At 39.7% G+C, this 15,332-nt stretch overlaps 1 protein-coding gene across 5 annotated transcripts in view; it reads right to left on the bottom strand.

The window, feature by feature from the left end:
- Positions 1–15,332, bottom strand: part of dync2h1 (dynein cytoplasmic 2 heavy chain 1) — a 117,905-nt gene that overhangs the window by 101,217 nt on the left and 1,356 nt on the right. For all 5 annotated transcript variants that reach the window (XM_074641846.1, XM_074641848.1, XM_074641847.1 and 2 more), the window contains exons 2-27: positions 13,729–13,947; positions 12,729–12,902; positions 12,219–12,357; positions 11,589–11,707; positions 11,288–11,432; positions 10,733–10,878; positions 10,435–10,521; positions 9,324–9,458; positions 8,836–8,949; positions 8,618–8,729; positions 7,775–7,899; positions 7,424–7,599; positions 6,116–6,311; positions 5,893–5,988; positions 5,477–5,638; positions 5,213–5,311; positions 4,820–4,959; positions 4,436–4,664; positions 3,641–3,768; positions 3,072–3,187; positions 2,747–2,874; positions 2,187–2,336; positions 1,767–1,972; positions 1,026–1,181; positions 775–889; positions 142–312 (exon numbers count right to left, since the gene is read on the bottom strand). In XM_074641846.1, coding sequence (XP_074497947.1) covers positions 142–312; positions 775–889; positions 1,026–1,181; positions 1,767–1,972; positions 2,187–2,336; positions 2,747–2,874; positions 3,072–3,187; positions 3,641–3,768; positions 4,436–4,664; positions 4,820–4,959; positions 5,213–5,311; positions 5,477–5,638; positions 5,893–5,988; positions 6,116–6,311; positions 7,424–7,599; positions 7,775–7,899; positions 8,618–8,729; positions 8,836–8,949; positions 9,324–9,458; positions 10,435–10,521; positions 10,733–10,878; positions 11,288–11,432; positions 11,589–11,707; positions 12,219–12,357; positions 12,729–12,902; positions 13,729–13,929 — 3,765 coding nt within the window. In that variant the 5' untranslated portion in view covers positions 13,930–13,947. The remainder of the gene's footprint in view (positions 1–141; positions 313–774; positions 890–1,025; positions 1,182–1,766; positions 1,973–2,186; positions 2,337–2,746; positions 2,875–3,071; positions 3,188–3,640; positions 3,769–4,435; positions 4,665–4,819; positions 4,960–5,212; positions 5,312–5,476; positions 5,639–5,892; positions 5,989–6,115; positions 6,312–7,423; positions 7,600–7,774; positions 7,900–8,617; positions 8,730–8,835; positions 8,950–9,323; positions 9,459–10,434; positions 10,522–10,732; positions 10,879–11,287; positions 11,433–11,588; positions 11,708–12,218; positions 12,358–12,728; positions 12,903–13,728; positions 13,948–15,332) is intronic.

Below are 15,332 nucleotides of genomic sequence, written 5' to 3'. Positions count from 1 at the left end.
TGTAAAAATGTATCAATCATAGCTCCATACGTAAAAAGACCAAACGAAATATGAACAATTTCAAGAGGTGTGTGTCCCTATAGAAGTGAAGGCTTCAACCCAATATGTATATGCATTTGAGTGTGTGTGCACATACTGTACCTTGAGCTCCAAGGCCTTTTCTATGATGGTATTTGCCACACTGAGGAGATCATTAAAGGTGAGTCTCTCTAAAGTCGTCCCTCTAGGAAGGCCGAGCAAACGGAACATGTCCAACCAGTGGTCTTGGGACAGGTGCTCACCACGCACATACTTCAGCACTGGGACCAGGTTCTAGACATGCCGATGGAAAAGTGTGAAAATAAAAGTAAAAAAATGTGTAATAAGATCCACAAATAAATTATTTTGTCAAAGATAATACTTTAACCACCTCCCTTCATCTACAGCTTTTCCAACAATGATGCTCTCTTTTTTGTTTTGTATAGTTATAGCATTTATATATTCAGAACCATGAAATTTGCTTTACCTATTATAGTCCCCAGAGGATAAACCCTTTGATTTTGGTGAACATGTGACCTTTCTTCTAGTCCCACAATCACACAAAAGTCTATACTTTCACAAAATATATTGCATAAGGCTGATTGCCATGACATTTTCTGAGTGCTTCCCAAAAGCAGAACCCTTCTGAATTTGGTGTGTAATAAACCTTGTAGCCTCTTGTTCCTCCATAATAAATATACTCAAACTGAAAAGAAGATGCTGATATGTTATTCCACTAACTGTACGATTGTCTACCTTGTATTTGTCCACTTCTCCTTGCAGTTTAACAGACATGGCAGTAGGCTGCTCCAGCTTCCTAAGTCTGTCCTGCCACGTAAACAGAAATTCCTCAAACACATACGTCTTACTCCTGTAAAAATGAAAGTAAAAACAACAGAAACATACATATTTACACACAATTGAACACAGAGTAGTGACAAAAATAACAGTTCCAAATCAAGAAGATTGAGATCCATCGACAGTAGGTTGAAAAGTTAACCCCCTACCTGAATGTGATCCAGTCCTCCTGGGCCTTTTCTGTGAAGCCTTGCTGCCACTCCTCATACAGACCCCACATCTGGCTGTACTCCTCCATGTCTCGTTTTGTCTCTTCAGCCAGAGAGAAATCTGGAGCCCCCAGGTCAAAATAGGTACAGTCCTCGCTGAGGAGAGGAGAGGAGGAAGTCATCCTTGAGTTATGATGTTATTATTGAACTAAGAGTAAGACACAATTTGTATTTCTTTGAATGCATCAAGACCTGAAGTAAAGGCACTAGGTAGAACATGAGATTTCTAAGTAGAAGTTCTAGCGGCTCTGCACGGTGCCCTGGGCTGTAGTATAATTGGGAGGAGACCATAAATAATATAGTATTTCTCGTCATTTCAGGCTAGGTGTGCATCAGTAATAACACTGAGTAGCTCCAAATAGAAACACTGTTATAAATAACAGAGAGCAGGAACCACAAGGACATTAAAAAAGAAATAAGATGCTGCTTTCTGTTGAGTCACAAACTTTTACAATGTATCTGAATTATTAGTCAAATTTATGGCTATAATCTAAATGGCTATAATCTTATCACATCAGATTTAGTACAGTTACTAACAATCCAAATTTGTGGCCACAGCATAATCTAATTTTTTCTAACCACAGCATATTCTAAAAAGATGAAGGTAATAAACATCCTCATCAGTTGTCATGATGCTCAGTAAAGAAAAACTGTAAATTCAGCACATTAAAAAGAACTTACAGCAGTTTACTGCGCACAAGCTCTAGCTCCTGGAACTCTTGTTGCTTGTCCCTGATTGTCTGGAGGCACGCAAGAAGGGCAGCATGATCACCACTCTCAAGCATCTCATCTTTAGGCTTCAGCTGGTCCCAGCGGGCCTTAAACCGCTCCAGGTCCGCCCTGTAGGCGTCGATACGACCAGCGGCGTTACTTCGCATCACCTCCACCTAAGGGCAAGAGAAAGCAAGCGGCGCAAGAACACAGCCGGAGACAGAAAGGACGGATGATTGGGGTAATTGTGCAAATGAAAAGAAAGATAGATAGAGGAGAAAAGAAGACACTTTAGATAAATAAGCAGTCGCAGAAAGCTGCTGTTACAGAAAATTTGTGATGAAAATTTTTATTAAACCAATATCCAGAGCGTTTGTGAGTTTATGTCACCTGATCTTTGATCATGAGCTGGTGGCTCTCCATGACAAGCTCCAGTTTGTCCCACTTGGCCCTCAGTGAGGACAGCGAGTCCAGGCCGCCCCCAGCCACTGCTCGCAGCAAGCGGTTCTTCTCCTCAGCACTCTGGAACTGAGGTAGTATCTATACACATACAGTATAGTTTGTTTATTTCCATGTCATGTCAATCATTTGGCCCAATCCACATGAAATTACAAGAAACTGTTATATATCAAATGGCAGAAATATAACAAGACATACAGCATGAATGCCCATACACAATGTTATTGACATTAGTGGCCAACATAATGTATATACAGTACATACTGATATGAAAAGACACCATCATTGAGATGGGAATGTCAAAGACGTTTTTAATTTTTAATTAATTTGACAGGTCGTAAAAAATTTGACCGATGGGAGGAAAATTAACCTTTATTTCTAAAATCCTCATGATTTGACACCATGAATTAGGGAGCAGGAGAAACCTATTTGCACAAACCTCAAGCATTCGTACTACCATTCAAGAAAATGTTTTTGTGTGTTTGTCTTACTTCTGGTTTGCGGGCTAATATCTGGCTGTATTTGCCACTGGCCGCACCAATCTCCTCCATGCTCTCTGGTCGATTGGACAAGGTCTCCATTGACTCTGAAACAAAACTTTCTATGGCCTGGGTGTGTCCTGAAAGCAAGAGGGAAGATGGCACGCATAAAGGAAAGGAAACAGAAAAGGAAAGAGAAAGTAAGAGCAAAGGGGATGTCATTGGGTAAAAAGAATGAAAAACAAAAGTGAATTAAATGAGAGCAGAGAAAGAAATTGAAATAGGGAAGGATTTGGTTTGTGATTGGTGGAAACTCTGATAACATGTCTGTTTTTACCTTGTATTGACTTCCTGAGAGATAAGAGCAGCATGTCAAACAGCCTCTGGATCAGGTCATCGATGACAGCTTTCACGGGCTCACAGTTGACTGTAATACAGTCTACCTTCTCCTGACTGAGAGGAGGAGGAGGGAGAGGATCAGTCCCTGTGACTCTATTTTGGGGTGTATATTCCCTATATTTGTGGAGTTATTTAACATGAAGAGAACCAAAGAAGTAAAGGTAATCCTCCTGAAACGGGAAATAAAATGACAAAGAAGAACTGTGTGGCATCTGCAAATACCAGCGAACGAAACAAAGCTTCCCTTACTGATTCATTGTCACCAGTTTCAGCAGAAACCAAATGCTTAATTAAGATAGTGATCATCCTGGTTACATTTTCCAGATATTGTGTTTTTCCCCGCCACTGTTTTGTAATTATTATGTATTTTAGAAAAATATCTTTATATAAAAAAAACATTGTTTTTGAAAAAAGTGTTATATTTTGGCTTTCAAGTTTAGTTTGGTTTTCCACTGAGAAGTTATAACTTTGTCATACTTACTTGTGTTTATTATGTGTGATATATACCTGGGTAGACGTTCTGACTCCTTCCCTCTGGCTTTCAGGGCCTTGAAGTTTCTCTCCCAGTCTTGCACGGAGTTCAGATGCTTCTCCACTAACTTCTCTAAATCAACCTGGCCCAGCACCACCCACTCCTACGATACACAGAATCACAGTGGTTGGTTCCAGTGCGTATTTCCCACTTTTAAATGTTTCTGAGTCAAAGGTGACAAAAACTACACGCAAGACATAGATGTTTAAATAAAATCAGAACTAAAGAAAAGGGGAGATAAAAGAGAAGTCTGGTCTTGACTGAGGGCTTTCCCCTTCGATTTAGATATGCATGGCTGCAGACAGAAGGGAAAACATACAGTAATATACTGGGCTCACTGTTCTATTAGGGTAGTGTAAAGGGGGAAAAAAATGCTGACAATGAAAACAACAGAGCTTCCGTATATAAATAGAGAAGCATGACTAATAAGTTCTTTCAAAGAAAATGTTTTTTTTACCTTTTTTTACCTTTTGCTCGTTGCAATACTTCAATGAGCAAAAGGTAAAAAAAGGTTAATCGGTTAATAATCATATAAAATACATGGACCTCTTAGGCCAGGCTCAAATCTCTTTAGTGGCAAAAGAGCAGCAGGATAACCACAGAATGTAATGCATTCATTAATATATAGTTTCATTTTTTTATAGTGATAATTACCCTACAATAAAAAACACTTATCTTAACAATATACAGATGCTTTTTTACAGTACAGCTGACAAATAATAATCAGTCATAATCAGTATCAATGTCAAAATAATCTGTTGTTCAAGCACCTCGAACTTGTGTTGTATAGCCTGCAGACGGCTAAAGAGGTCCTCGGCCTTGCTGAAGATGGTGAGGAACCCGGAAGCATTTCTGTCAATCATGACGCTGAAGATAAGCTCCTCCCCCTGGACACTAACCCCTTTGAACTGGTTAGGGATTGAGATGAACCGCTTCATCTCCCTGAAATAGCGTGCTCTCACTTCCTCAAATGGAGGACGGAACTGCAAGCGGCCCTGTCTATTCACAAGAAGGAGAGGGGAAACAAAAATTGTTTTAAAAAAAAACTTTATCAATAATATTGTTGTAGGGGAAAAAAAAAAAAGAGACAGATAGACAGGCAAGAAGAGAAACGGTGACAAAAGATGACAGGGATGGAATAAAAGAATACTGACTTGAAAGTGAGGTCTATGTGTATTTCAGGCAGGTTCTTGTTCAGGGCTTCCAGTCCGGTCTGGTACTGGTGTTCAAGAGCCTTGTACAGCTGATGGTTCCAGTGCTGACGCCATGCCCGCATGTCATCCGACCTGATGCCCTAAACACACACATGCATGCATTAGTTTAGGGAGAGAATTGAGATTTGTTGTACAGGTTTGTGTATGTCCAAAGAAAAGCTTAGTAATGAGCACTGCAATAATGTTGTATCATGCTTATTAACAATGATAGTCGTAGTCAGCAGAGAGCTTCTTTCTCCAGTCATGAATACAGAAATCATTTATTGAGTAAAAATATTTTTTTAAAATGATATGAAGGCCAGCAGCAGAGACACTTCTGACTGTAATCAATACCTGAGCCTCCAGAGTGGCAAAGCCGGTACGGAGGTCCTGAAGGCCATCCTTCCACCGCTGCTGATGTCTAAGTAGGTCCACATTCATCAGTGTCACCACCTGAGAAATGTACACAGAGATGTGCGAACAGATTCACAGCAAGATTTTAGTTACTAATCTCAGATTATGATTCCAAAAGAATGTGCTCACAACAAATAATTTAATTGCTAACTGTCTGTATTCAATCATTTAGTAAAATAACTAAACATAACAGCATGCTGCAACCTTGTCAATGAAGTCAGTGTGCCATTTGCGTAGCTTCCTGTTCTCAGTGGAAAGTTTCTCAGCAGCAGACTGCAGCTTGGCAATGTACACTTCCAACTCTTTGGGGTTGTCCCAGGTGATCTGCAGTTTACCGCCCGATTCCTTTGACTGAGAACGAGGGTTCTGAGTAAGAAAAGCAAGAAGATTATCTCCAGTCCAAAACATGAAATCAACGGCAGGCACAATTTGTAGGTGACAAGTAAATTTAAAATATGTTGTTGTGATGAAGATATTTCAGGAACTATAGTTTCTATACTTTTTTATGCTCCAAAATAAAATGTTGCCACTGGCAAGTCAGCTTCCCATTCCCTTTTTTATAACATTCACCATGCAAGGCATAGAAAGTAAAAATGCAATTTTCCAGCTGTGTGCAGTACCTTGATGACCTGTTCAAAGGCCAGGGCAAGACTAAGCATCATAGGTCTCTGAGAGGGAATCATCTGCTGGTCAATGGTGTTGTAGAAATGGGCCACCTACAACGCAGTAACACTTTGTTATAATATGAGCTTGAGACAAGCTCAAACAGAAATAATGAGAAAGAAATGAGTGAACAAAATGTGTTTGTCTGTGTGTGAGTGTATCGTGACCTTTTACTCTCACCTGTTTTAGGACAATGGCTTGTCTGTAGAATTTGTCTGCAGTATTAGCAGCCTGCTGTATTTTGGCTGGGATGGGAAAGCCCAGGGCAGAGAGCTGTCTGACCTCCCTGAGCAGACTGACCAGCCTGTCTGAATACTGGATCTTCAGCCTGCCGTCCACATGGTCCAGGTCCATCACACGGTTACTGGCCTGGAGACTACACAGTAGGAGAGAATTATAATTAGATCCACTCAATCCAGCACCATTCCAACTGAAGTGCCCTTGATCAGTGTGCTAAATGAGGTGATGATGAACTAGCCTGTCAACAAATATTCTAAATTTGAATATATATTCGAATTGTAAAAAAAACAAATATTCGAATATGAAAAGTAATATTCGATTTTGGAAAAAAAAGATGCAACACTACCACAGCTGTCTGTCTTGCGCGCACTGAATGCACCCCATGACGGGAGTCACAAAACGTTACTTATTAAATGAAAATGAAATGTAACGTTAGGTCAAGCTGAACGAGGAATAATTCAACAACAACCGTAGAGTGGGAGCTGCAGAAATAGTGACATCGTATCCTAGCAGCAAGCATTACGTTACATCATGTAAACAAATCACGTACCTATCAGCTGTGCGCTCGTGATTGGACTGGAGATGTAATAACTTAAATGTTGGGTGAGTAGTACTTGCTATCCTCTGACGTTTCTACTTTTTAAACAGAAAACACACATTTCATATTGTGATATATACTGGAAGGAATTTCAGGTGATCTCCCTACAGCCAGCTGTTGCCTTATTTAGTTTTTTTTAGTGAAATGAGGAGGTATCGTATAGACAACTCCTCATTTGAACTTCACAAATTAGCCAGTCCTCGTCCAATGCGGCACTTTTAAAGCGAGCAACAGGAATAAAAAGAAAAAGGACGTCTGACAAAAGTTCAGCTCAAAACACGTTGCGCAGTGCTGCGTCACTTACAGCCAGTTTGGACATGTGCCACTGACGTATTGTGCAAAAATAGATTATTTGAATAGTTCCAACCTAGGTGTTTCTTTTAGAACGAATATTCAAATGTCATTTTTGGCCAATTTTGACAGCCCTATGATGAACATGCGAAAGAAAAACAGCATTATATACAGTATATACACAAATGAAAATTATTTTATTAAGAAAATGTATGTACTGTATATGTTGCAGTCTAAGACACTGTGATATATAAATTGACCTGAATGCTTTCAGTGGCAATTAAGATGAAATTCAGTGTTGCTCTGAACTATTCTTGGATGTCTTGTTAGTTGAGGTCACAGTGTGCAGTGTTTCCAACCTGATCCCTGACTTTGGGTCAGCCAGTCCGGACAGTATATCTCTTGACCAGTCCTCGAACTGTTCCTGTTCATACGCCCTCAGAACCTCCAGCAGGTCATCACAGAAATGCAGGAACCCCTTGAACCCAGACAGGTCTGAGAGCAGTGCCTCAGCTATACGGACAGAGTCCTCAACCTAAGGACGCAAACACAGGATTATAAAAGAAAAGGGAATCAGTACACACTATTCTTTTCATCATCATACCATCTGTCTAATTATCTGATGGAAGCTCATTCTCTTACGCATGGAAATCAATTATGGACCATGCTATTTGGTGGTCAATCACATACACAGACACACACTCTGTTACCTTGTGTATGAGCTGTCGGACCCAGACAATCTTGTTGACCACCTCAGGGAGGTTCCTGCCAATGAGTGGCCCAGACTTGTCTCCAGGGCCTCCATGGCATCGGCTCTCAAAGTCCGTCTTCAGGCCTGAGAAAACCAATAAAGTAGAGGATGGGGTCAAAGATGAGGAAACAACAATGTGTCACGACTCACTTTCCCGACATCATACACATCATTTTTACAACACTTTTTTCCAAGTCACTTACTATTAGTGAGCAGGTAGTGCTTCAGCTAAAGAATATATTGCTGTTTTAGGGACAGAGCCTTTCCATGACAGGACATTTACTCAGCATTTCTGAAACAACCTAGGAGAGTGGGTATCTTGAAATGTACTTCTATAGTCTGGATGAAGGGTTTTCAAAGTCTGACACTGGGCCCCCTTCAGACAAAATTAAAACAACTGTGTCTAAAAATTAATCTGAAAATATGTATATTATACCGGTCTGTTTAGATTTTACTCAGTTATGACTCTGAGAAGGAATGTGACTCATACTATAGCATTTGGGCGCTGTGGGTTTTAAAGAAAAGCACCTCAATTGCCTCCACGAGCTGCGAGTCAAAGCCACTAACTTCCCGTTGTTTTTAGAAGCCCAGCATGCATTTGTCCCTTTTTATCTCATGCAGTGTCTTTGCCTCACATCTGTGAGTTTGCGAACCTAATAAATGCAGCATTCTTCAATAGTGAGTCGCTGCATTTAATTAAATGAGCATGAATTGGGTTTATTAACATTTTACCACCATGTGTTGACACAATAACTCACTGTCTGTCACACTATCTCTGACACAGAAACAGATATAAATGTACCCTTGTTGTAGTCCAGTAGTCTGGCCAGTAGGGTCTCTCTCTCTGACTGCAGCTCTTTGCTGATGGTGGGACGTCTGATCAATTCCTTGTGCTTTTGAAACACCTGCAACAGCTAAACAACAAACACACACACACAGGCATATACGGTAAGTTCCTACGTCACCACACGCCCACACACAATATTTTACAACCTGAGCTGAAGTAGTGCGTTTCACTACCTGTTGTGGGTTGTCCTGTACATCAGCAATGCCACTCTTTAGTCTGCCAGCGACCTCCTGCTCTGACGGAGCCATTAGGCGCTCAAACTGAGCCACCGCTGCTCTCCAGAGAGGCTACAAAAAAAAATAAAGAGTCATACTCTAAGATAAAAAGGGATATTTTATCCTTGCCTAAATAGATTGCGTAGAAAATACAACTTAAAATAACCATCATTGCTTTTCTATGTTTGCAGCTGCAAGACCAGTGTTTAATAACAGGATCAAAGTCATTTCAGGATGAGGTGGGTGGAAAATGTACAGTAACCATCAGCCAAATGCTCACAAAGTGGCTGTAGCTGGGAAGTGTGAGCATGATTGGGGATTCCCTCAGCTTGGATACTAATCTGTTGAAAGCAGTCATGAGGAAGTCTCAAACAAGGTCATTCAGAAGTCTCACATGTACAGTACATGTACAGACACATGCAAACTCACCACTTCCTGCAACTAACCTCAGTGTAGGGGTTGTAATGCAGAGGGTTGAGTCCAGAGAAAGGTTCAAACACACGATCTGGGGTCATTGCCTGCTGCTTCCCTCCCGGTAGCAGACGCAGTAGTTTCTCATGAACCGTACGCAGGGTCACCACCTGGTAGACATAAACAGGAAGAGTGTTTTCACATGCTATCTATGTCAACTGTTTTATTTATGTGTTTGGTTGTCAGGCTCACAGAAGCCACCAACATGACTTACAATTTGTAACAGACTTATCAGACTGTGGCACTAATTCTAAGATGCTGTATATATGGGTAGGGGGGTGCTAAACTGACAAATACCAATGTCAAACCTTTAATGGAAAATGCTAACAAGGCAGATATTATACAGACAGTTCCGTCCCCAGGAGAATTTATAAAATTTATTGTAAAGAGGAAACAGGCATTTATATGCATGTGACAGTGGCTATATGTCTTTGGATCAATGTAGCCACATTCCCAAGTCCGTGGTAGCCTTTCTAGGCTAAAAACATGTTGCCAGGTCAGGTAAGGTTTTAACAGCATCATAGATCTGTACCACAGTTAAGCAGTTGTCTACATAGGTAACAAGGAAACACTGTAAACACTGTCACGCATACAAACAGCTACTAGGGGCAGGTAGTTTATCAAAGGCCATGTCCCAATTCAGGGCCTCACTCCTTCATGGTCTGCGTTTCAAGGCAAGGCTCCTTTGAGCCAACAAAGGTTCACAATTTGACAACAGTTAGGATCAAATCTGTATATACAAACGTTTCCTGGATATCCAATGTGAGGGGGTTACTTTCTGCATCAATAAGGTGCTTAACAAGTCTCTTTATCAATCCATTGATGGTTCACTTTTCCTTCCTTGTTCTGGGGTTTCAAAGTAAACATCAAGTGGAAATTCCATTTAAATGGGACGTCTGCTCATTTACAAACAAGCAGAAACAAGGAGAGGACAACTAAGAGGATCCTTGCAGATATATTTTGAGCTCTGAATGTAATGCAACCAGCGTACCACAATGTCATGTAAAAAGGAGAAATATGTAATATTTAATAATATCTGTTCCACAGAAATTGCTTCCTTGACATTGGATTAGAACTATATCTTACCTCATCCAATCTTTTTGCAAGGCAATGAACGGTTTGCGGGCAGTGCTTGTTTCCCTTCCAGGTGTGTGGAGCATGTCTCTTCCATACCTGAGAAAAAAGCCAATTAAAAAAACTGACTCCTTCTACATGTAGCTTTCAATTTATAAGATGGAGATGGATTTTCAAATGTTATGTTTAAATGCATTCGTTCCAGTTGAATTGAAGTGGAGGTGTTTTATTGTGAGAGTAAATGGTAAGGGTTTTGATTTTTGGAACCATTTTGTGCATACTTTTTTCCTTATTTTGATCTCTCCCATACCTGTCCAGTCAGATGCTCACAGGCTACCACCCACTGTTCACAGATGGTAACGGCCATTCTCATGTTCTCCCTCACAGATACAAATGGCTCCTCAAAAATGTTAAGACCGCTCAGCTTCCTCTGCACATATCTTCCCAGGGCTCCACCTTGTACGCAGACAAACACAAAAAGCAAAATTGGCACAAACAGACGCGCCCACACACAGTGACGCAACAACATACGAACACAGGACATGCTCACACAGTTACTCCAGGATTGCCAAACCACTTGTCACATTTTAGTTGAAGGTTAAGTCAACATTAGTAATAATGCACTGCAACCTCAAACATTTCAAATTAAGTTATTGTTTTGTTTATACAGTAGCTACTGTGTACTGAGGAGTTCCTAGGAAAACAAAGTTGGTTTCAGTTCTCAAAAGATATGTATTTCATCAACAATTATTTAAAATGATCTGTTTTACACAGAAGTCTTGACGCACACCGCCTCTTAAAACAACATCAGCAAATATTTGTTTTCATTTCCTTGTTTTGGTTGTCATGTGTGAGAGAGTCCCACCGATAACATCCATGAGTCGGACCATGCGTGTTTCTGGATAAGGCTCAAAATCAGTCTGCCGCCAAACATCATCCAGAGCGTCTCTGCTCTGTTCCACCAGATCAACAACATCAGGCATAGACAAGCCATCAAGACCACCATACTCCTGGTGGGAACACAAAGACACACATAGTTAGTTCCCGGTTAGTTCTCTGCAATTTGAAATATCAGCTTAAAAAACAATTATTAAACACTGTTGGAAAAAAATGTATGTAAAATAATGTTAAGACAAGTCCTGATACATAAATGTTTGCATGCATACCTTTTGTATGGGTTTAAATTGCTCAGTGAAATATGTAGCCCTTTCTCTCACGCTGTTCTTCTCCGCAGACTCAGCGAGATCGTCCCAGTACTGGAACTCATCACTGGGAGTCAGGATGCCTACATAGAGTGGAAAAAAATATGAGTACATCGTTTGGAAATCATAATGTATCCTTGTTATCTCTATATCAAACTCTACACTCTATATCTTATCAGATTCAGTTAAGAGTTTGTTTATTTACTAGACAACCTCCTCTATGAAGTGAACAAATGCAAATCCTCTTTAGCCATACACTTACTAACTCTTCATGATATATATTATATATACATATATACATATATTAGTCGAATACAGCACTGTTTACAGTCTTAAGCCAAAGGGTTACAAGTCAGTAATAAATGCAGGTGCAGCTGTCCATTACAGTTTTGCTGACAGCAGCTCCCAGTGTTAAGGATTAACTTTCCTTTTATACATACTAGCAAGATATTTTACCAAATTGCATGCATAATGTTAAGTCCCTCCAAAGTCCAAATATTTCAAAAGACATATGTTACCGCTTCTATGATCATTCTGTAGGCACTACTGCCCAGACCTGTGTATTTCTTTCTGCAAAAATATATTTATGCATACCGAGGACATCTTCCTCTGAGCGTCCCCTCTTGGCAGAGGGTTGTGCTCCAGACTGGCGGACCACTGAGCCCAGGCCAAGCTCCAGCTCACTCAGCAGGCCTGCCAGCTTAGGGTCAAATGCTGAACGCCAGCGCTCATCCTGGAGAGAAGTGAAAGAGAGAGACACTTTTTCAAGTTTTAGACTAAATAGTCTTACTTTTAAAGTATTTATGTACATATCATAATGGTGTTGTAATATGTATTTACAATAATTTGTTTTCAATTATCTCAGGTCGTCATTTTCAATTTTAATAATCAAGGAGCCATACTACAAATATAGGAAATGTATTGACTAATTCCAATTTGAAATGTTTTCCAAATAGTAGCTTTAGAAAATCTTCATATATTTGCTTTGGGTTTTGTTGACTATGTGGTCTAGCAGAATCTTCCACTGTGGTTGATGTTACTACCAAAGCCTACATCTTTCAAAAAGCATCTATGGCATTCTTTAATACAAAGAGACATGCTCACCTTCAGCAGTACAGGTGCAAAGACTTGTTTTACAGCCTGGTAGAGGGTGTTGATGGGAGACTCCAGCATGGACGACACAAGGAGGCTCTGGTGAAGGTTGTCTTCTGTGATCACGGTGGGATGCAGCTTGAAGAACACCAACACCGTCTCTCTACTCTCCCCCGATGCTTCAATCTGACAAAGGAAGATGAAATGTTTATAAAGAATCAACAGACATAGTTTCATCGACAAGTTGACATATACATACTACCAGGCTATTAGTTTGACGTAGTTGCAAACACATAATGCAATCACACATGTTCTTACAATTTTGAATTAGGCATCTTACTGCTGTATTCCACCATGCAAAGTTATTGTTAGTGGCCCAAGTGGTTACATTTGTAGCTCAAAAATATTTACTGATGTATTAGCCTGAAATGGACTAGACGACATGCTTACTATTGCCTTACCTAAGACTCTTTGCTTTCACAATAGTACACTATTTTATTACATAATCCCGACTGAAAACCAAAGGTTTTTCTCAGTAAGCAAAATCATTGTTTCCACTTCTCCCATGTTGTGCCCAAAGAAAGATTGTGTAATCATGGCTGACTGTGTCATTAAACTAAGATTAACTATGATCTTTAGTTTCCTCACTGAGCGTTCATTGTGAGTTACTCACTTCTGTCTATTGTGATATTCTGAAACACATCATGGCAAAAAAAAAAAAAAAAAGCAGCAGCATATTATGGATGTCACTGCTGTTTTCTGCTGTATTGAATGATTGTGATCTCTTCCAAAGAATTCACAGCACATGGTCAGGTGAGTCTGAGCTGGCGAGCAGGCAGGGAAGTTCATCAAGCTTCCTGATGTCTTCTGTGTCGTCACCATAAACGCAGTGAACGCAGAAACGTACACACACACGCAACCCTCACACCTTCTGAAACACATCATGTAAAAAAAAAATATATATAGGGATATATACGAAACATTTCAATGATGCTTTTAACATGTGTGTTACCTTATTTGACAAGTGAAGGTCATTGTCATGTCTGCTGACGGACAGGACAAATTCATTTCCATCGTCCAAGAAGTTATTGAGCTCTGGGCTGTCAGTCAGGGATGATGAAGGCTTTATCCCATAGAAGTTTCCAGTTGTGGTCAGGATAAACCTTTTGCGAGCATCATCTGAACCGTGGGGCATCTTTTCAGCTGCAGTCATGTGCTGATGCTGAGAAAGCTGTAGTATACAGAAAATAACACCATAAAGAACCACACTATGGGAGGGATATGGCTTAATAGATAGATAGATAGATAGATAGATAGATAGATAGATAGAAACTTTATTGATCTAGAGGGAAATTCAAGTTTCCAGCATCACAGTTCCATAGTGCAAAACATGTTAGTAAAAAGACAGTAAAAAAAGGTTAGTAGTGCAAAGTACAAAGTACAAAAACATATACCAGATATAAAAATACAAGGAGATAAAGAAAAACTGTTAAAACTGAATATAGTGCAGGGTAACAGCTGAGATACACGACTATTAAAAAAGTGAATATAGTGCAGAAGAGACTGTTAAAAATGAGTATAGTGCAGGGTAACTCCAGTAGCTCAGTCTATGAAAGTGCACTGTGTGCATTATCTGTCCTGCAGACCGTTCTCCTTTGTCCACCCCTTTGTAATGGTTATGTAAAACAGATACTTATACAAATCTGAAGTCTTAGGGTTATTTCTACAGATTCTTTAGACTTTATGCATCTTCTGTTTTCCTCATTTTAATAAGTGTTTTTCATCTTAGAAGCAGGCTAATTACTGCTGCATCAAGAAGCAAACTAGGGCCATATCAGGCTTTGACTTCAGTTAAATCAGGGGTCTGTAACCTGCGGTTCTGGAGCCACATGCGGCTCTTTAGCTCCTCTCCAGTGGCTCCCCGTGGATTTTTAAAAAACTTAGTGGAAATGAATAACTGTTTTTTGTTTACATTTTCATTTTTATTTATCATTGTTGTAGGTCTATGGTACAACAGTACGACAGAGTATTAGGGCCACATTGAGGAAAAAAATAAATCTGAAATTTCAAGAGTAAAGTCATAATATCTCGAGAATAAAGTCATAGGTTTACGAGAAAAAAAGACGTAGTATTATGAGAATGAAGTCGTAATATTATAAAGTAGTAATTGTACGTGTTATTTAATTTGTTGTTTTAAGTATGATGCATGAATAAAGTGACATGACGTGCACATATACAGTACATACTACCAGGTCATTAGTTTGACGTAGTTGCATACACATAATGCAATCACACATTTTCTTACAATCTTGAATTAGGCATCTTACTGCTGTATTCCACCATGAAAAGTTATTGTTAGTGGCCCAAGTGGTTACATTTATAGCTCAAAAGTATTTATTGATTTATTAGCCTGAAATGGACTAGACGACATGCTTACTATTGCCTTGCCTAAGACTCTTTGATTTCACAATAGTACACTATTTTATTACATAATCCCGACTGAAAACCAAAGGTTTTACTCAGTAAGCAAAATCATTGTTTCCACTTCTCCCATGTTGTGCCCAAAGACAAATTGTGTAATCATGGCTGACTGTGTCATTAAACTAAGGTTAACTA

Source organism: Sebastes fasciatus, chromosome 7 (genome assembly GCF_043250625.1).
Source record: "Sebastes fasciatus isolate fSebFas1 chromosome 7, fSebFas1.pri, whole genome shotgun sequence".
NCBI classification, from domain to species: domain Eukaryota; kingdom Metazoa; phylum Chordata; class Actinopteri; order Perciformes; family Sebastidae; genus Sebastes; species Sebastes fasciatus.
The sequence above is the reverse complement of the archived record's forward strand: the minus strand, read 5'-3'. Positions and strand labels throughout refer to the sequence as shown.